General features: G+C 49.2%; 1 protein-coding gene across 2 annotated transcripts; it reads right to left on the reverse strand.

Moving 5' to 3' along the window:
- Positions 1–7,990: 7,990 nt before the first annotated feature.
- arhgap5 (Rho GTPase activating protein 5) lies at positions 7,991–21,007 on the reverse strand. 2 transcript variants are annotated; one of them, XM_079369100.1, is made up of 3 exons: positions 20,684–21,007; positions 9,675–13,610; positions 7,991–8,335 (listed from the first exon to the last, which is right to left on the reverse strand). In XM_079369100.1, the coding sequence occupies exons 2-3, from the start codon at positions 13,407–13,409 to the stop codon at positions 8,006–8,008; spliced, it is 4,065 nt and encodes a 1,354-aa protein (XP_079225226.1). In that variant the 5' UTR covers positions 13,410–13,610; positions 20,684–21,007; the 3' UTR covers positions 7,991–8,005. The 2 variants fall into 2 exon arrangements, with proteins under 2 accessions (XP_079225226.1, XP_079225225.1); XM_079369099.1 differs by having other exon boundaries at positions 20,649–21,006.
- Between the last annotated feature and the right edge of the window lie 277 nt (positions 21,008–21,284).

Consider the following 21,284-nt stretch of genomic DNA (forward strand, 5'->3'; position numbering starts at 1 on the left):
CACTGGAGGGAGGCGGAGAGGGAACCGTTTGTCCAGAAGGGAGAGATATGAATCCCTGTCACACTTATAAAACCAGGAAGAGAGGGCCTGGACAAATGTGTGTAAGTGTGTGCGTGGTTGGGTCGGGAAGGGGAGGTTACAGGCTACACACACAGACACACACACACACACACACACACACACACACACACACACACACACACACACACACTGTCCTATCTCTCGGTGTCTCTGACTCGCTGACCAGGAAATCCACAAGGAAGAGATTAAGACCACAAGCCAGCTAGAGCAGGATGTAATGGCTGTGTATGTATGTGTAATATATGTGTGTGTGTCAAACTGAAGCTTAGCCAGGCATGATCTTGAACTTTTATACAATGCTAGCGGCGAGCACACAAAGACAAGAGAGAGAGCGACACACCTTACAACCCCCGCGAGCCCTCAGAGGAGTCGAGCACGAGCAGCAGACAAACCTCTGTCCTGCATTGTGTTAGCATGCTAATGTTAGTGCTCTTTAGTTAGCTGCTAGCTTCAGTCACCTGTGTCCTGCATTATAGTGTTAACATGCTAACATTAGCACTCTTTAGTTAGCTGCTAGCTTCAGTCACCTGTGTCCTGCATTATGGTGTTAACATGCTAACATTAGCACTCTTTAGTTAGCTGCTAGCTTCAGTCACCTGTGTCCTGCGTTGTAGTGTTAACATGCTAATGTTGGCGCTCTTTAGTTAGCTGCTAGCTTCAGTCACCTGACCCTCCCTCATGGTAGGCAGTCAGGACTCACACACACATTCACACAGGACACACTGACTTGCTCCCAGTAGACCAGTCCCAGTGTTCTGCTGGGCGCACTGGCCACACTGCCCATTGAACAGGAAGCTCAGTCAGTGTGTTTCCATTGAACATGACGTCGGCCCAGCTGCAGGCAGGAAAACAACACACACGTGATCCCAACACACACACACTGTACATATACAATGAAAGAAATGGAAGTGTACAGATTGGGACGCACGCCAGCCGGCCAATCAATGTTCAACTTGAACTCTGGCTTTGGCTGATTTCTCTCCCTTCTGCTGGAGCGCTCGGAGCAGGAGCAGAGCGATGATGAAGAGAAGTGCAGAGAGCGACTGACAGGGACGACTGGAAGAACACAGAGCAGTTCAAATATCCCTCAGTACTTGTCAGTTCTGTTTTAACCTCTTTTTTCAGCCTCCAGGTCCACAGAAGGAGAACAAAAAAATAGTTAAACGCTTGAAAACAAACCGGCTCAGTCCAACAAGACTCTTTCTGTTCCACGGGACGTGACTTCAAAGCAGAAAGAGGCAATAATCAGATTTGTATGAAGCCGGGTTGTTGACACGGCTGCTGAGGAATTCTCCAGCAGAGCTCGGAGTGAAAGTTTCCAAACAGTCTGCTGGGCTTTCCCCGCCTCCTTCACAGCGAAACCAGCTGGACCACAACAAAACCTGGCAGTGTGTCAGCCTTTCAATAGGCTGAAGAGATGCATGGGAAAAACACACCCAATAACTTGTTCTAGATGACACCTGCATGAAGCAGAAAGATAATAAATGAGCCGTGTTATCACTCTTTAAAAAAAAAGTGTTTGATCTGCTCATCCAGCAGCTCGTGCTGCGGCCTCCTCCGTCTCTGATTGGTGACATTAAAGGGGTTAAGATTAGCTCAATCAAGCTGGACAGCAAAACAGGCGCTCTGCCATGATGATGCAACGAAATAAAAATTTAAAAAATTTAAAAAAAAAGGTCAGACGAGCTAAAATCTTTGTGTGAAAGAAATCCTCAGAGAAATCCTCCGAAGACAGAAAAAAAAAGAAAAGAAACAGATATCTGCGGTAGAGCGATGGAGGATTTTTGGGTTGGATATCGATATATAGAAAAGATCAGGAATGCAGGAATCAAACACTCGAGGAAAAGATAAATAATGGAGACAGGATGGTCACCGCTCGACACTCTGCAGCGTGACGATGCTCGTTATGATCCACGCGGCGCCCCTCTGCTGGTGGACTGGACGCTGTTATGGGCTGTCCGATAAATCATCGGGCTCTGATCCAAGTTCGAAAGCCTTTCTGAAATCATCAGAGCCTTCATCAGGGCGGACAGGTCGTGGAATAATAATCTGCTTCTCCTCTTTCACACGTCATCACAAAGAGTTCGAGAGAAGCTCTGATTGGTTACCAACATGAAATGATGTTGTGCGATTACGCAAGCAGAAGAGCGAGGGAAATCAAAAGTTAAAAAAAGGGGCTTCATTAGAGAAACTTGCATTGTTTATTTAAAAAGAAAAAAGAGAGAAACTTCATTCAGTCAAATAGCCGAAAGAAGTTTTCTTTTGAAATGATCAGAGATCGGCGCTGCTCTCCGCCCTGCTCACATTAAACTAAGTGCTGCCAAAGATAACAACCAATGGGACTTCCAAATGCAATCAACATCAAAAAGCCATTTAATCACTCTCTCTCTCTCTCTCTCGCGCTCTCTCTCTCTCCAGCCTTCGCACCAAACTCCATTTGATGTCTCTGGAGAGCAGGTAAACATTTAATAAAACTTCTCTAATCGAGTTCGGCGGCAGAGAGCTGTGTGGCCTCGCTCACTCGCTCGCTCGCCCGCGCGGTCGCAGCTGTCTGCTCGTCGTCTCAGAGAGCCGAGCCGTCCAAAAAGGCTTTTCATATATTCTCTGGAGCTGAACTGCTTTTCTGTGAGCAGACCTGACGAAAACACGCCCTATTGTGCCTCTCACTTTGTTTGGCTTCAGGCCCAGGAGTTGGGAAAAATGAAGTTTCAGGGACACACAGAGAGAGAGAGGAGCGGCGTGCTTACACACTGGATATTCTCATTCACCGGACGTGATAACAAACGTGCCTCACTCGTACCCACGCCTCAATATATGCAGCCTGAACCGGTGCAGACTGGAGCCCGGGGCGTGTCTGCTTTAGCCATTTTAAATAGCAGAATGTCAGCGCTTTTTCTGCAGAACACACATCGAAAAAACCGAGCGAGCTGGTGCCTCACTTTCACTGCTTTGCATATCCTTTGGCCTACTTTTTACAAACAACACAAAGGAGACAGAGAATAAGTGGTTTGTATCTGATGGGAGCCGGAGGTGACTTACTGTGAGCACGTTGGGCATTTTTTTCAATGTGAAATCAGAGAGCACGCTCCTGACTTCTGTTTGCATTAAAAAGGATCTGATGGTGGAACTTTAATCTGTTTTAAAGCAAAAGAAAAAGAAGCTCGGAGCAGCTGCAGGACGATATGACATGTGCCCCCCCGCCTGTGATTCTGAACCCGCCTGTCCCTCACTGAAGCAGGTCTGTAGGAGTTCACCTCGTGTACCGAGTGCGTGGGCAGAGAACGCATCACCGTCTCTCCCCCTCACTGTTCACTCTCTACTTTCTTTTCTTTTATTGCACATCACTTCCCTCTCAGGAGCATTATCAGGTCTCTGCAGCTCTGATCCCTCGCCTCCTTAAAATCTGATTCCAGTCAAATGGAGGTTTTTTTTTTATTCCTGCCGTTGACCTCTGTGAGTGCCGTTCCGGATAACAGCGAGCTTAATGCAGAAAATACAGAGTCGAGATTTGTGCTCGACCTTGTGCAGCCGGGTAATACAACAGTCGGTCTGAAAGCATGATCCCTCTGACTGCTTCATTTTGGAGAAATGTCAGTTCAGGACCTCTCAGTGTGCTGGAAAGGCCACACACACACACACACACACACGAAAAAGCAAACAGAGCGGTGAACCCTCTCGATGATGCACGCCAACAGAAGAAGACGGAGAGTTCTCCTGAAAAGAATCAAACAGGGATCGTTTGGAATCCTTGTGCCGGCTGGTTTCCACATTCCTGAGTCCAAATGCTGGACCACAAATCCCCCCAAAGTGCGGCACCATGACAATCACTGACTCTGCTTCAGTTAGAGACAGGCGTGTTTGTCTCGAGGGGAGATAATCCTTTACTCAGGGTTACAGGATCGGCAGCAGAAGGAAAAGCACACAGTGCAAAATGAAATGATCAATTATAAAAAACAAAGCAGCTGTGAGTGACAGATGTAACACTACTGTGCATATCAGGATGAACATGTTGGTGCACAAACCTGGCAGTGCCTGCAGGAAGACTGTGACCTGTATTCTAATGAGAACATGTTGACAGGTCTGCAACAGGAACGCACTCAAACTGATGACAAGCAGATCTCTTCTTACAGGAAACAGTTCATCTGTTAGACTCTCTTTAAACTCTGACGCTGCACACAGTCAAACACAGGCTGAGTAGTTTCCTCCACATCCACTTTAAGTCATCTTTAGGTCCTGACAGACATTAATAACTCAGGTTCTCTGAGAAAGGAACAAAGTAAATCCATCATCTGTTTCAGTTTGTAAGGCTGTAAAAACTTCAACCAATGTCTGCCACGAGGTACCAATCTGATGAGCCAATCACAGGCCTCCCTGTCTCTCTGATGAACCAATCACAGCCTCCCTGTCTGTCTCCCTGCTCTCTGATGAACCAATCACAGCCTCCCTGTCTCCCTGCTCTCTGATGAACCAATCACAGCCTCCCTGTCTCTCTGATGAACCAATCACAGCCTCCCTGTCTCTCTTCTCTCTGATGAACCAATCACAGGCCTCCCTGTCTCTCTGATGAACCAATCACAGCCTCCCTGTCTCCCTGCTCTCTGATGAACCAATCACAGCCTCCCTGTCTCTCTGATGAACCAATCACAGCCTCCCTGTCTCTCTTCTCTCTGATGAACCAATCACAGCCTCCCTGTCTCTCTGATGAACCAATCACAGCCTCCCTGTCTCTCTTCTCTCTGATGAACCAATCACAGCCTCCCTGCTCTCTGATGAACCAATCACAGCCTCCCTGTCTCTCTGATGAACCAATCACAGCCTCCCTGTCTCCCTGCTCTCTGATGAACCAATCACAGCCTCCCTGCTCTCTGATGAACCAATCACAGCCTCCCTGTCTCCCTGCTCTCTGATGAACCAATCACAGCCTCCCTGTCTCCCTGCTCTCTGATGAACCAATCACAGCCTCCCTGTCTCCCTGCTCTCTGATGAACCAATCACAGCCTCCCTGTCTCCCTCTTTACACCTTGCAGGAGAAGAGCTAAAATCCGCTTCTTGTTGCTCGTGCACGTGAGATAGGGGGCGTGGCTTTAGAGGGCGCACAGGGGGCGTGGCTAGTTATAAAAAATAAAATAAAAACACCAACCGTGCCTTTAAAAAAGTCTGGAGACATCCTGAGTCTAAATCACGATGAGGCCACGAACAGTGTGAGAGCTGCTGAAAGAAGCCAACACAATCTTCTCACTGACACAAATACAGGTCACACACACACACACACACACACACACACACACACACACACACACACACACACACACACACACACACACACACACACACACACACACACACACACACACACACACACACACACACACACACACACACACACACACACACACACACACACACACACACACACACACACACACACACACACACTCCGTCTCACACGTTGCAGAGGAATCACAGTTTTTCCTCTCACACCGTCTGAACGGAAACCAGAGGCACCACAAACAGCCATCATCACCTCGCAGCCTCGCAGACGGCGGCTCATTACATGTGGTTAAAGCTAACACACCAACAGTCTGGCCTCTGTGCTGCAACCACAGAAACACAACTGTGCCCGTCCTGCGGCGGCAGATAAGCTCTCTCTCAGTCCGCATTCATTCACTTTATGTTTCTATGTAGTGAGAGACAACGGATGGACGAGTGAATTCTTCCCGTGGTTTTCACCTTCTGAACACTTTTCTTAAATGATGGGAAATCATTTCTGCTTCTCGGCATAATAAGATGACTGAATCAAGAACAACGACCAGTCCCAGGGTCCAGGAGGCCCAATGGGAGGCCCAATGGGAGGCCCAATGGGAGGCCTGCTGTGACGCTCGCCAGCAGGGGCATCAGTATGTGGTTGGCGTGCGGGTCCAAAGCACAGAGGCCGAGGTTTTCCCAGCCCGTAAAGCTGATGAGTTTTAACCATCAAATTCCCCTGAACAGAAATAAAAAATGAAGTTTTTTATCTTATTGAGCCAATGGGCACGTCCTCCTTTGAACATCTACGAGTCTGAGCGGGAAATAATTACATACGGGGTTCCCCAAGGCTCTTTCCACGGGCCTCTCCTTCTTCATATTGATTACCCGTGACAGGGGTCAACACCACAAGAACATAACATTGAAGGGGCATTTTAATGATTCCCATTGGACTCATCTCGTGTCCTGCTGCCCTGCTCAGAGGTCAGAGGTCAGCAGTCCTGGGAGACCGAAGCGGGGGTGGATCTCTGCAGGCTGAAGGAGGGTCCCGATCACTCCCGACCCCCCCCCCCCCCCCCTCATGGCAGAGCTTCATGTACAGACCATCTCAACCCTCAACAACCTGAGTGACCTCACGCCGCTGTAAAAGCTCTTAAATAGCCTGAAACAAGTTACACAACAGCAGGCTTTTAAAAAAGAGATGTTCTCTCCGTGCACGGGGGGGGGGGGGGGGGGGGGGATTATATTCCAGGAGAGAACGAAGCTGTTAAACCCACCCAACAGACCGTCTGGACTCGAGTTTCACTGCCGATACAGTGCTGTCAGCTGGCAGGCTTCTGTCCACACACACACACACACACACACACACACACACACACACACACACACACACACACACACACACACACACACACACACACACACACACACACACACACACACACACACACACACACACACACACACACACACACACACACACACACACACACACACACACACACACACAGAGCGCTTGGATTAATCCGAAATTTGGTTGGCAGCCACGAACAGGATCAAGTAGATCCAGCTGAATATCAAAACATATTCGGAAGGGATTTTCAGGACGGGGAATTAAACAGAAAGAGAGGAACGAAGCGCCACCTGAAACACGGGGAGACAAACACTGACAGAAGCAGGTTACAGGTTCGATATCTCCGGGCAAACATGGCGGACAAACGAGCGTGTTCAATCCACGCTCCACGTTCCTTCCTTCATACACACGATGAGGAAACGCTGTCCCCTCTAAACACACAGAAAACGAGACCTGTCATTGGATATTTAAAGCGTCTGACCCGGGGGAAAGTGTCTCCGAGGTCATTTCACCTTTTTCTTCTCGGAGCGAGACGTGGAGAAGAGCGGCGGTCCACGCTCGCTCACGTGAAAGTGTTTACAGATTCACGTCAGCGGTCAGAGGGGAAGAGTTTGTGTCAGAAAGACTCGTCTGCTTATTTTAGAGTGGTGAGAAACTCGACACGGGTTGAGGGTTTAAATCCCACCACAGCCAAGTCTGAGCTCCACGGGTGTATAAATACCCATCAGACTGATCCAGGTCTTCACTGAGGAATCTGCCAGACTCTGAGGAAGGCTTTCTTTATGACAGCTGGGTAGAAAGCCAGACAAATACCCAGCATGCATTGGGTCGGAGCTCCACAAGTCCAGGCATCTCATCTCGTGTTAAACCAGTTTAAAATCAACCACGTTGATTCAAACTGATCGGTCAAAGCAGGGGGCAGACGGAGGTTCAGGTCGCGCCCCAAATCTGAAATTAGAGACGGCTAAGAAATGCAAATCCTGAACATGTAGCTTTTTAAAAAAAAAAAAAAGAGTCAAATAAGAGCAGATAAAAATGTTCTCTCTAAACTCGAGTCTCACTTGTCGACTCTTGTCGGGTTGTGAACAAAGACCAGAACACCAAAGAGGAAATGTTACGGCAGCAGATAAGAATCCGGCCCTTGGATCTGATTATCTGTGGTGGAAACAGGATGTTGATTCGTCTTGAGATGCTCGTCCTTGAATTGGTTATTTTTCTGACAGTGCCGTCCTGCTGCAGGCTGACTCCTCCCTCCCGCCTGACTCCTCCCCCCCCCATCCCCTCACTCGTTCAATTACTCATTTGGAAGGACACAAGAGGCGTTTTTCACACCAGATAACCTCGAAGCTTACGCGTGAAAAAAACAAAGCACCTTCTCCTTGTACGCACCTGAACGCACCAGCAGAGCCCAATAAAAGGAACAAAAACAACCAAGCGAGGGCGGGATTGGAGAGAGAGAGAGAGAGAGAGAGAGAGACAAAGTGATGAAACGCCTGACTCACCCGTGCGCTCGATGTAGTCCACGCATTTCTCAATGAAGAGCGGGATTGGTCGATCCGGGGTCACCAGGCTCTGCAGGGGAACGCCAAAGTAGTTGCTCTCCCAGGTTCTCCGAGTTGGGGGATACAGAGGCTTGGGTGGTTTGGAAGATCTCGGCTGTACGGGGGAGGGGGGGGGGGGGAGAAAACAGGAGAATATGAAGGTGGAGGAAAGTAAAAAAAGTTACTCAAGAAAAAAAGGAAGAGGAAGAAAGGAACACAAAAACAGGAAGTGAAAACAGGAAAAAGACGAATTGGTGAACTCAAACAGGAAGTGGATTAAGATACACGATGATGGAAAAACAAAGAGGAGTTGGATAAGAGATGAGAAAGAGTGAAGAAAAGACACGAGGGGAAAGCAGAAAAGGAGGAGGAGGAGGACGATGGGGAGATAGATCAGACAGAGAGTTAGTGGGATGAAGGGCGAGAGAAGAGAGAAATCCACGTGGACGAAGACGACAGAAGACAGACGCTGGGACGAGTAACCCGCTTCTGAGGAGGCTTTGATTTCCCACGCTCCTCAAAGTGTTGTCATGCCTACGGGGGCTGGGGCTGCTCTCTAATTGGACGGGACAGCGACTGAACACCTTCCATTTTGTACCTCGCAGTTCACCTTTCTGCTCCCCTCTCTCTTCATCAAAGACGGTTTGAATGTTCCAACAATGCCCTGCATTCATGTGGCACCGCCGGCTGTTTGCACACGCCTATCTGATGAGTGCCATCCTGCATAAACGTGTGTGTGTGTGTGTGTGTGTGTGTGTGTGTGTGTGTGTGTGTGTGTGTTAGTGCACATTACTGTAAACAGCAGCTCTGCAAAAAAACACAACTCAACGATGCACGTCTGCAAAAAAAAAATGTTTTTCAAAGTGAAAAATTTCCAATAAATAAAATAAAATAAAGTGTTTTTCTTTTTACAAAGTCAGATTAAGTTCAAAGGAAATGTCTTTGACTTGAAAAACTGAAGGTGCCATTTAAGATTCAAGTACGTGTAAGTGGATGTGTATGCATCTTTGATTTGATGCTAACACGCCTGTTTCATGTATGTTTTGGTCTACAGAGAAGCGCTGGTTTTCCCTGCACACACTTTGAGCTTCAGACGAGTTTCTAAGAGAGGTCTGGTAAAAAGGATAAGGAGGGCTCTTATCAGGGCTGCAGCCCCTGTTCTGAGATTAGAGCGACAGAGCCCCGTTGTTTTCAGCATCTTTCATCAAGCTCGGTATTGATTCATTGATTGTGAGGCTGAAAAGGTGGAGAGGCTCATAAACTATCTGAACAATCAGTCAAATGAGTTCATTCTCACCTTGAGGTTTGGACCTCGGACAAGAGGCATCTACAGTTATCTCACTACATGTTCAATGCACTGCAGACTCTTCCGGTCTCTTCGGCTCGATGTTGCACATTTGAGTCGTCTGCTTTCTTTCGAGCGGTTCAGAAAAGAGAGCTGGTTTTAAACTCACCTTCTTCGGTTCCTTTGGCGTCTTGGGCGTCTTCTTTTTCTTCATCTTCTTGTCCTCCTGTTCTGGATCCGACGTGATGGCGGGGTTATCGATGCCGCCCTTCCAAGGGTCCGCCGGGGACAGCAGGGGGTCCTCCTCGCTGCCCCGATGGGCTCTTCCCTTTTTCTTTTTCTGCGTTGCGTGGCCGGACTCCTCCCCGTCGCTGTCAGAGTGGAACCGCCTTTGGTAGGCCTTCGTCTTGCTGAACAGGATTTTGGAGCGATGCTTGTACTTCGACGGCCGCCGCCCGGCCTGAGACTTCCTGTCGAAACCGTTCTCTTCCTCCCCGCCTCCGTGCAGGCTGTGTAAGCCGCCGAAGGAGTTTCGGATTTTGACCAGGCGGCTGTGTGCGTCATCAGGGACGGCATAGATGTCGTCGTTGTGGAAGCCCCTGGACCTCAACAAGGTGTCCACCGGGTCTGCATAGTTGTCTGACCCCTCCACGTCCTCACTGTGCGTCACCGGGCCTCGCTGCATCCTGCGGTTGCTCCGCATGCCGGCCTCGATGGTTTTGAGCAGGTTGGGGTCGAGCTTTTTGACGTTGGGTTTGGGTAGCGCGGGTTTCGGGCGGACAGGCGGAGGCACTTTGTGGTTGCGTTCATGGTCTCCGACTGGAGTGCTGTGAACCGGGTATTCGTTTCCCTCCAGGTCGATGCGGTACTTGGCCCGCTCGCTGGGCGTGGGGAGGAGCTGAACATCGTCACCGATTGGACTGTAAGGCGGGGGCGCCTCGTTGTCGTCGTCAGACTCGGGGTAGTACGTGTTGTAGGCCGGCGAGTGGCTATGCGGCGATGTGGGGAAGACGTCTTCGCTGGCGCCCGTGGTGCACTCCCGCGACGAGCTGTCGAAGAGGAAGGAGCTCTCAATGCTCTGCTTTTTCTCCAGCACCTCGTTGAAGAACGGCGTGAACACCTCGGTCTGCCGGTGATACTGAGACAGCGAGTACAGCGCGGTGAATTTCGCCGCGATCTCGGTGGCGATGTGTTCCCCCTCCGTCATTAACTCCTTGATGGCGTCATTCTCGAAGAAGTCCGCCTGGCTGTCTGTGATTGCGACCATCTGGACCGGGATGACGTCCTGGACTTCAGCCAGGAACGCCCGCAGGGTCGCCATGGAGGCCTTGCGTTTGGCAGAGTACACTAAAATGTAGCCGTGCACCAGCTCGTCTTTGCGAACGCCGATGGCGGTGTGATAGGAGAGGACGGTGACCTGGATCCTCCTCCTGCTGTCCCCGATGATCTTGTCCAGTATCAGCGTGTTGCTCTGACCCGGCTGCCCCGCGCTGCAGCAGTGCGAGTCGAGGAACGGCGAGAGGATGAGGTCGACGCTGAAAGGATCCCAGCACATGGCGCACATGACTATCCTCAGGTCCGTCTCCGACATGTCTTTGATGGAGGGCAGCGGCGCCAAAACATCAAAGCTGTGCTTCAGCCCCTCCAGCACCGCTCGGAGACCTTGCTTGATCTGGAACTCGGTGAACTTGCGAGGAAAGGCTCCGGACGGGATGTCCACAAAGGTGCACTGCAGCTTGTTGGCCAGCTGCTGGCCCTGGTGCCTCAGGATGGGGATGTTTTTGCAAACGCTGTCCCTCTGATTGGCCAGGATGAGAATGAAAGGCAGCGGCTGGGCAAACCGATCTCTCCTGCTCTGCGCTATCTCCGCTCGGATCCTGCCTATGCAGTCCCCGATGCAGTTGAGGGACTCGATGGAGTTGAAGACGCAGAAGCAGCCGTGTGGTTTGAAACTGTTGACCCAGGTGTGGCTGAAGAGGAGCGTGGAGTTGACGTCCACGGGAAGAAGCTCCAGTTCATAGATTTTGCCGTCCAGGGTGTATTCATCGTCTGTGGACTGTGCTCTGATCTCATTGGCTAGTTCCTGTGAGAGACCCTCCCTTCCCAGGAGGCAGAGGTTGATCTTATCAACGTTGGCACTGTTGTAATAGAGATTAGAGCGTCCGTGGTCGAGCTGCACCAGCCTGTTGGCTAAGACCTGCTCCACTTTCATATCCACACAGTTCTGCCCGCTCAGGCACGTCTCCTTTGTGGGATGGTAAACAAATCCAATGTGTTTGAGGAGGAGCGACTCTCGATCCGGGGCGAGTTTCTGCAGCGCTCTGTATCTGGGCTCCTCGTTCAGCACGCTGTGGATTTCGCTCATCTTGTCGCAGCTGGGGGTGGCGTTCAGGTCCAAGTCGTAGAACAACTCGGCGTGCTCAAAGAGCATTTCCTGAAAATCCTCTTTGGCCCGTTCAACTATTTCCTGCTGGTGTCTACAGTAAACATCCCTCCTATCTGATTCTGTGATGTACTTGTAGGCCTCGTCCTCCATGACGAAGCACATGACCTCCTCCCACGGCTGACCCGGACTGATGAAATGGACTCGGTCCAGCGTCTTCTTGAACCTCTCCTTCATCTCCCCGCGCCTCTTCTCGGACAGCAGGTGCTGGACGTGGCTGTGGTAGATCCTCTCGCCGTCGGGCGTGTCCAGCAGGTCAAAGGGTATCCTGCGGTCGCTGATGTCGATGTGGTCGGTCTCGTCCCACGGCGTTTGCTCCAGAATCACAAACCAGTACTGGAAGTCTGGTCGGTTCCGGATGACGCTCTGCGCCTCGGGCCAGGAGAGCGGCTCCACCTCCTCCAGGTTATTCAGGAGGTTGTTGAGGGTTTTGGGGAGCGTCGTCAGGTACTCCTCCCGTCTCCTCTTGATGTGCTCTTGCTTCAGATGACTGATGTGCTTTGTGAACATGTTGCGTGCTTTCCTGGAGCCCTCCAGGGTGATGAAGTCGTCATAGTCCTGCTGGCCTTTCATATTGTTGACCACGGCTTTCCACGTGGTGTGGTAGTCTCTCACCGAGTGAACCATCAGTTTCTCAAATCTGTCCGACACCGAGGCAACAAGCTGCCGTTGGATTTTGTAGGCCTCCAGGTACGGCACAGTCTTTGGCTTCCCCCTCGTTTTATCCAGCTGCTGGATGAGGGCGTTGAAGCACAGCTCTGCGTTGACATTGGAGCGCGCCGACGTCTCAATTAGCAACAGGTTTTTCTTGCTGGCAACAAAAGCCTGCAGGTCCCTCAGGTGCTGGTCCACACACTCATCACATTTCGTGGCGGCGACAACAATAGGCTTCTTGGCCTTGACTATCTGGGAGTAGAGCGAGTTGATGAACTTCATTTGGTCATCAAACTTCCTGTTGCAGCCTTTGCTGACATCGATGCAGAGCAGAAACCCATCGATGTTCAGCTTCCCATCAGGCATCTGTTTCTGGTCAAAGTCCTGCTCCAGGCCCAGCTGATCGGTGCAGATGTACATCAGCTTCTCCGCCGATTGCAGCTTGGTTGCTGCTGCCCGTTTGGTGTAGGGCTGCAGATTTGTACTCCGATGCGGGAGGAACGTCTGGTCATCGATGAACTCGGTTTGTTCAATGACTTGGATTTTACAGTCCAACCCATCGTCCCCTCTATGGGACACGTCGCCCCAGTACAGGAAGTGGTCGTTGTTCACCACCCGGCCGCCAAAGTCTATCGTGCTCAGCACCGAGGTGTGCTCCGAGTAATAACCGTCTGCATCCGGACGCACGTATCTGTTACACAGGCAGGACTTGCCTACGCCGCAATTCCCCTTCTCCTTCTCCGTCCCCGAGAGGCCGACCACACTGACAGCGAACGTCGGGGGGCGCGCATCCTTGTTCTTGGCCATTATATCCCCCCTCTCATCGCTAACTTGGTCACTTCCAGGAAAAAGGGTCGAGAGATCATTCCAGTTCTGCTCGTCAGTGGTGCAGAGGAACTTTCATCCTGATGTCTTCGCCCTCTCCGACTCCTGCTGGCTCGTTCAGCCTCTATCCTGCGTCTTCTTCTAGCTGGGATAGAACAGCCGGCGTCTCCTTGTATCAGCTACCTGCAAGACACAAATTCACAATTAGGCGTCGATAAAAGGCCAAACAAACAAACACACATTAGCATTCATTCATCCTCCGAGTCACAAGCAAACGGGATTAATGTGCGTCTCTCTTTATATCCCTCGAGCAAATCAAACATGTTGATGTGGCGTTACTCAGAGTCAGACGATAAACCACAGGTAAACATCATCACAGACGTGCAGGACGAAAATGATCCGCCATAAATACTAAAACAATAAATACATCAAATCTCTACCGCAGTTTACTCGCTGTGATTTCACTTCCTTTTTGCTTCCTTGTCTGTTGTTTTTATTATTGGTGTTTATTTGCATTGTGTTTTTATTCCAATGTAAAGCGTCCTTGAGTGCTTGTATTATTATTATTATTAAAAGGCTGCTTAAAGAGGTTTCGATTTGACCTCTACGTATCAGAAATGACGTCACTGTCAAAATGTGACGAGTGCGTTTGCACATTTTTATTTTTAACTGCAATATAAAAATTGTATTTTTCAAAAACGACAAACGGCCGAGCGTGGTGGTCGAACTTATGTAAGAGGGAGGGAGAGTAATTCAATCAGAAGATCATGCTCGACAATGTCACTTCTCCCCCTCGCCGAGGAAAAGAAGTGCTTTCAACCAATTTGTGGCGAGGCAGGATGAAAATGGCATGCGACTCGAGCCCTTTGACAGCCGCTGACCTAGAAATGATTCGCCTCGCTGTGAGAATAAAACAGAAAAATAAATCAGTTCACAGATTTGTTATCACTGTTGGCGCATCCCACGGCTACATGATTAGGGCTAAACACATAATCCTGATTATTCGGCGTGCCATTCTCCTCATATGTTTAACCGCTCTTCTTCAGTGTTTGAGGGAGAATTTGTTGTGCTGCTTTCTCTCTGTGTATTCAACATTAACAACCGGGGGAAATGAAATGTTCAACGGTTTATAAATTAGAGATTGCAGAGGCTAATAATGTGTGAAAAATAAATGAGGCAGCTGCATGTGATGACTGAGCCTTTCTGTATCATCTGGGATTGCCACAGTCAAATCAGCATGAACCCTTCCATGACTCGGCGAGAGGCCGATAGCTGCCCGAGAGAACTGCAGTCATTGTTGTGTTTTTACAGTGCGATGGCAATCAGCCAGTGAATTTGCCTGCGTGAGCTGGAACGGCGAGCTGCAGCATGGAGGCATGCTGAGCCTGAGAAACTGCACCTTCGCTTCACTCAGGTTTCCCTCCCCCGACTGTTCACGGAGGCCGAGGCGATGAAGACGTCGCCCGGGTCGGCTGTTTTTGTGCGTTTGTGTGTTGAAAATAAATGTTTGTGTCTCACTAAATTCAGAGCACATTTCACACGGAGCAGGTCTGGAACGCCTGTTATTCCATCTAACTGCACACAGATGTTCTGCTCGCATTTAAAGGATCATATTCCAAGTTGAACACGAAGCTTTTTTCAGTGAACTTCTCAGAGCATCTTATTAAAAAAAAAAAAACACGATGTAAAGATTGTGCGTGGACCAACTCGGACACATCTGCTACAGAACATGTGATTGAGACGCCACAGATTCAACTTTTATCAGGTTGGGAAATTGAGCAATTAAAAATATATTTGCTGGCTTTTATTTTTTAAATAGGTGGTCTGTGCATGTCTTATCAGGCAACATTTTCCACAACGGGGACGCCAAGGAAGCAGCGAGACGTCTGGATCAGTTCCAGTTCTTCAGCAGAGTCAAACAGGGACGACGGCGTCTCCTACAGTTCAGCCTCCTAAAGAGCTTTAATGTGTTTTTTTTTTTTAATGTCTCAGGACCGGAGAGGGAAAATAAACGAACTCATAGATCATGTTTCAGTTTTTGATCCTGGATGTTTGAATGCGTTTCGATCCACAGCCTTCAGTTTAAAAGAGAAGCACACACGGTGATTAAACACCAGGAAGTGTGTGAAGTCAGCTGGTGTAAAGTTGGGAGCCAGGAGCTCCCGGTCTTTCACAAACACACCCCGATCATTAGATGATGTCAGAGAGGAAACAAAGCAGCAGGTCTGTCAGGTTTACTGATGGAAGCGAGCTGCCGTCTGAGCCACACCTGACGGAGGAAGGCAGACGCACAACCTGAGCTACACGAGACGAGCGAGCTAACAACTCCTCCACTTCCTGCTCATCGGCTCTCTGATTGTTCTGTTAGTGGGAGGAACTCATTTACACTGTCGAAGTCTGATTGGCTCCGTTTGATTAACAGCTTAAGATCACAGCTGATCACGTTTAGATCAATAAAAACATGAGCAACTTCCTGATAACTGTCACCTCTGCATTCACCAAGTTACCTCGTCGCTCCCCCCCCCCCCCTCTCAGTCGGCCTATTTTTCCAGCAGATTCGACACATTGAATCGGCTGCGGCGCGGTCAGTGAGGTAAAGCTCTCTGATTGGCTGTTTGAAAGGTTTCATTTCTCTCCAGCTCTCGACGCACCATCAGGAGAGCCTCGTTAGCACGCCGCTGTCGTCGCCGCGCTACCACCCATTTAGTGCGGTTTCTCCTGATCCGTCGACTCCGCCTCCTCTTTTCTTCTTCCACTAAAAAACTTTTTATCAGACATGATTCTCCGTTATCACCAACAACACGAGCGTGTGGAGCTGTTTGAGCTTTATGAGCATCATGTGATATTCTTCTGTCTCCTTACATGTGATGATCCTGCACGCAGGAAGGAGCGCTGGTGGTGTTGCAGACATTCGGCTGTGTTCCTGCAGTCTGAGCTGCCTCTGTGCTGCACTAATGGCTCAAAGTGGCCTTGTGAATCATGATAAGTGTATTCAGTGTGAGGCTGCAGGGGGATTAAGGTATCACTTGGCAGGCTGGTTTTAGAGATGACTAAATGCTGTTAAGCCCTGAAACACAGAAGAACAAGCCGGCACACCTGCTCACGCTGCTTCCTGGTGGACGTTTCAGGTAAAGAAATAAATATAGACACTTAATTCTGCTGCAAACGAGGCGCCGCGGGCTCGTTATGTTTCCACCTAAAGACAAATGTGATCAGGAGAACCAGACGACACAGGAAGAGAGGAATCAAAACCTGCACGCCACATCCAAACGAGCTCGAGCTCTTTGACCAGCGGGAAAATAAACTTCTCATCACAGCGGGAGGAGAAAACGTCAAGTTAAAGGTGGTCTCACATGGAGAGAGAGAGAGAGAGAGAGAGAGAGAGAGGACCGACTCGCCCGCTCTTTGACAGAGCAGCAGGGTTAAAAGCTCCTCAAAGTGTTCAGCACTTATTCAGGTACATAGCTCTCCGCAGCGCCCGACGCTCCACACTGTCGTCACGTTTGTCGTTAGCAACATGCTAACTCATGAGCTACATATACAGGCCGGACGATGCTGCAGCTGCAGAGCGCGTTTACAGTTTGGAAATGTGCACGCTCTCCCAGAAGAGAGATAACCGAACCAGAGCTGCTAACACTAAAGCTCTGCTCTTTTATTTATTCTGAAAAATGTCTCTGCAGACCGACTTCCTGTTCGTGTGTTTTTACAGCGAAGAAAAGTACAAAGCGTCTTCTTGGAACCATAGTGCATCACAAAATCTGATTTAAACGAGGCGGACTCACTAAAAACACTCCAATCTGATGTTTCATTGGTGGAGACTTTGCAGATCGTTAAACCGTCAGAGTTCAGGAGGGGTCGAACCCGGGTCGGTTTCTCCAGAAATAAAGCAATAAAAAACAAAGGTACAGCTCCTTCCAGCGTCAAGTCCAGACCTGAAGCTGAGCGTGCCTTACTTTCCTTTCCAGGTGTGTTGATGCTGTAACCATGAAACTGTTGTTACACATGCTCTCCTGACAGCCAATCAAATCCTCCCGATCTGTTTGTTCACACACACCTCACAGCGAGCCGGGGAGAAAACACGAGTCTTTCTCTTAACGCTCCGTGTGGCGTGCAGACAGTCTGTAGAGACGGTAGAGGTGGCGTTCAGACAGTCTGTAGAGACGGTAGAGGTGGCGTGCAGACAGTCTGTAGAGACGGTAGAGGTGGCGTGCAGACAGTCTGTGGAGATGGTAGAGGTGGCGTGCAGACAGTCTGTGGAGACGGTAGAGGTAGCGTGCAGACAGTCTGTAGAGATGGTAGAGGTGGCGTGCAGACAGTCTGTAGAGGTGGCGTGCAGACAGTCTGTAGAGGTGGCGTGCAGACAGTCTGTAGAGGTGGCGTGCAGACAGTCTGTAGAGACGGCGTGCAGACAGTCTGTAGAGACGGCGTGCAGACAGTCTGTAGAGGCGGCGTGCAGACAGTCTGTAGAGGTGGCGTGCAGACAGTCTGTAGAGGTGGCGTGCAGACAGTCTGTGGAGACGGTAGAGGTGGCGTGCAGACAGTCTGTAGAGACGGTAGAGGTGGCGTGCAGACAGTCTGTAGAGGTGGCGTGCAGACAGTCTGTAGAGGTGGCGTGCAGACAGTCTGTAGAGGTGGCGTGCAGACAGTCTGTAGAGACGGTAGAGGTGGCGTGCAGACAGTCTGTAGAGACGGTAGAGGTGGCGTGCAGACAGTCTGTAGAGACGGTAGAGGTGGCGTGCAGACAGTCTAAGCTCCTCCCACTGGCTCCAGGTGAATTCTCCTGATCATATCCTGCTGCCTCCTCTCAGTCAGCTCAGAAACACTCAGCTGCTGGAGTTCACAGGTGACGCTCACCTGAGAACTGTGAACGAGGCTTCAGTGTGACCGTCTCCATCAACAGTGGCGTTACTCAGAGCGGAGCCAATAACAATAAACACCTCGACGTGTCTACGAGCAGGTGCAGCTGAAGCTCTTCTGACACGTCTGCCCATCATCGATCAATCCCGATAATAAAACTCTGATCAAAGTGAGTCAGCTCATCAAACGGCAACCAGAGCACCAAATCACTCATCATGTTCTTATACCTGCTGCATGTTTTCATCATTCTTCAATCTTCTGTCCCACTGAGTTTGAAGTTGTTATATCAACATCACAGAAGAGTCAAATCAAAGTCACTCTACGAGGACGGGTCAAAAAAGAGAGAGAGAGAGACCGCCTCGTAACCCGAAATCAATCTTTACACTCAAACAGAAGTCATCACTTCAACAACGTGAACCCCGACATGACACCAAGTCGGGGGTGCAGGCCGTCACGGCGTCAGAAACGTAGACTTTGATTGGATCCTGGTAAAAATCAAACAACATCAATAACCGTTTTGTAACCACGGCAACAACAACAGAAGTCCCGGGCAGCAGAGCCTGGCTCACTTCCTGGTTTGTTGACGATGTATTTGTGCATTTTGTTCTTTCATTCCTCGGCGACTGTCTTATGAAGACGCTGTTTTTAAAGCTTTATTCGATCGCTGATCAATAAAGAAGCAGAGACTGTTGACACCCTCAGTCAGAGCACTACACCCGTCTGCACTCAGGGGTCCGGTTCAGCTCAGCTCGGGACACATTTAATGTTTCCACACTATCAAGTTGGGGATGGTACCAAAACAAGACGAGTACCGATCTGACCAATCAGGTTGGAGATAGACAGAGTGCAGTCCGTGTGGTGGAAACAAGCTTTACTTATGGTGAGACAGCTATAATAAAGGACAAACACAAAACACACAGTGTTTAAATGTCCGGTGGATTTGGAGAGAGACATTTCAAGGCTGTTTTACTGTCAGCGTGTAGCTCCGCCCCCAGGGACGACCTCAGAGACGCAGACCTTCGTAGGAATCATTTATCTTTGTTTACTGTGTCACGTTCTTCTTCTTCGTCCACACAATGTCACGCTGCTGTGATTTAGAGATGTGTAAAGGACTGAACCACACCTGACCTCTGACCTCTGGGTGGAAACGGTGCTGTGATCTCGTTCCTTCAGTCTGTTACTGATCCTGACATCAGGGAGCTTTAAGACAAATCTCCAAATCCAAAACTTCTTTTTCTGATTATTGAAAGTCACATGGATGTAAACTAATGACAGGATGCCAGGCTATGGATTCAGACAGGTTCATTTCTGCACAGAGGCAGGAGGATGCTGCTCTGGAGATAAAATCAGGACGATCCCTTTAAACAAAGTGTGGGAAAAGGTCATGCAGAGCTGCAGCAGGACAAACCCACAGACTGACAGATACGGAATAAAAAAAAGTTAATCATCTGTTAATGACAAAACGTGGCCACAACTTGTCATGGCAGCTTTGATTTTTAAGGAGGCTGTTAATAAGGATTAATTTGACCTTACATCCATCCACACTGTTAAAAACAAGGAGGACATAACTTAGAAATTATTAAGAGATATCAATGTTACAGTATCAGAATCAGCTTTCATGGCCAGGTGTGTTTAATATGGTATGCTCTCTCTGTACAAATATGAATAATAATTAATAATTACTGAAAAACACAAGTAATTAAAGACTAATATGTACAAGAAGATCAACATGGACTCTCTGAACTCTGTCGTAAAGGTGTTGGGGGTTTTCCTCTGGATCCAAAGTGTTTTTAAGATTTTATTCCACTTACCTTTTATTAAAATCAACTACCGTAATAATTTAAAAAAAGAAGAAGAAGGGGCGTCACGTTAAATTTGGAACCCTTCGAAAAAAGGGGCACATCCGGGTAATTAGAGTTAGTTTTATGTTAAAATTAAACCAACGGACGTTAATGCGTCAACTCTCCGGAGCTAACACCCGTAACCACACGGTTTGATCCGGCTCCTCCTGAGCGGGGGGGGGCGGGGGGGACCAAACCCGGCCCGGCTCGGCTCGGCCCCGATACAAGAAGGGGAAAGAAAAGATCCCACCTTTCCAAATCCCCGATGAGCTAACTCTAGCCGCGCTAGTGTGTTAGCATCGCATGCCAATAGGGTGAGGATCGTTAGCTCGCTAGCGTTAGCAACAGCGATCCCAGGCTAACATCAAACCCGGGTTACTTTAACAAGACAACGTTCACACAGTCGGGCCACTTTTCCTTTAACCCGTGATAAGCGCTACTGTCGGGGCAAGCAGTAAAAAAAGAGTGCTAGCTGAAGCTAAAGAAGTCCCAAATCCCGGTCCAGATACATTCCCCTACCCACCTATGAACATGGTCGCTCCCAGATCCACATACCACGGAGGAGAGGAGGAGAAAGCATTCCCACATTACAAGGCAAAAAAAAAACTCCTTTTATAATCCACAATCAGCGTCAAAAGGGTCCTCCGACAGGGTCCGGACTCGGCTTTAGTTGTAGGTCTGGTCCGGTGTTAGTCCAGACGGTTCTCCTGGATTTCACGGTATTTCTCGCTCTCTCGCTCTCTCTCTCCCTCTCTCTCTCTCTCTCTCGCTGGTTTGGTTTGAGCTGTAAGCTGAAACCTGCGTCTCTCCTCTCCCTCCCCTCAGCAGCACTGCCAGCTAGTAATGGCGACTCTCTCTCTCTCTCTCTCCCCCTCTCTCTCCCCCTCTCTCTCTCCACTCCCCTCACTCAGAGTCTATGTCGCTCTACCTTTCCATTCAACCTCTCTCTCTCTCTCTTCAGATGTTGGTTCAACTTTAATCACACTAACATGTCAAATGATTTCTAAACGTGCACTGTAGTATATAATATTCATATACTGTTGTCATACTGTTGTTATTACATTATATTTATATTCTATACGTTGCACAGTATATAACTGAATATTGTATCTATTGCACTACATTATATTACACTTTATGACTGTCATATATCAAACTG

This window comes from Symphodus melops, assembly GCF_947650265.1.
Source record: "Symphodus melops genome assembly, chromosome: 19".
NCBI lineage: Eukaryota > Metazoa > Chordata > Actinopteri > Labriformes > Labridae > Symphodus > Symphodus melops.

Excerpts from the sequence above, each read along its gene's own strand:
- arhgap5 (XM_079369100.1), bottom strand. The coding sequence starts at position 13,409 with ATGGCCAAGAACAAGGATGCGCGCCCCCCGACGTTCGCTGTCAGTGTG. Across the intron at positions 8,336-9,674 it reads CGCCAAAGGAACCGAAGAAG|CCGAGATCTTCCAAACCACC; the intron begins GTGAGTTTAAAA and ends TCCCCCGTACAG.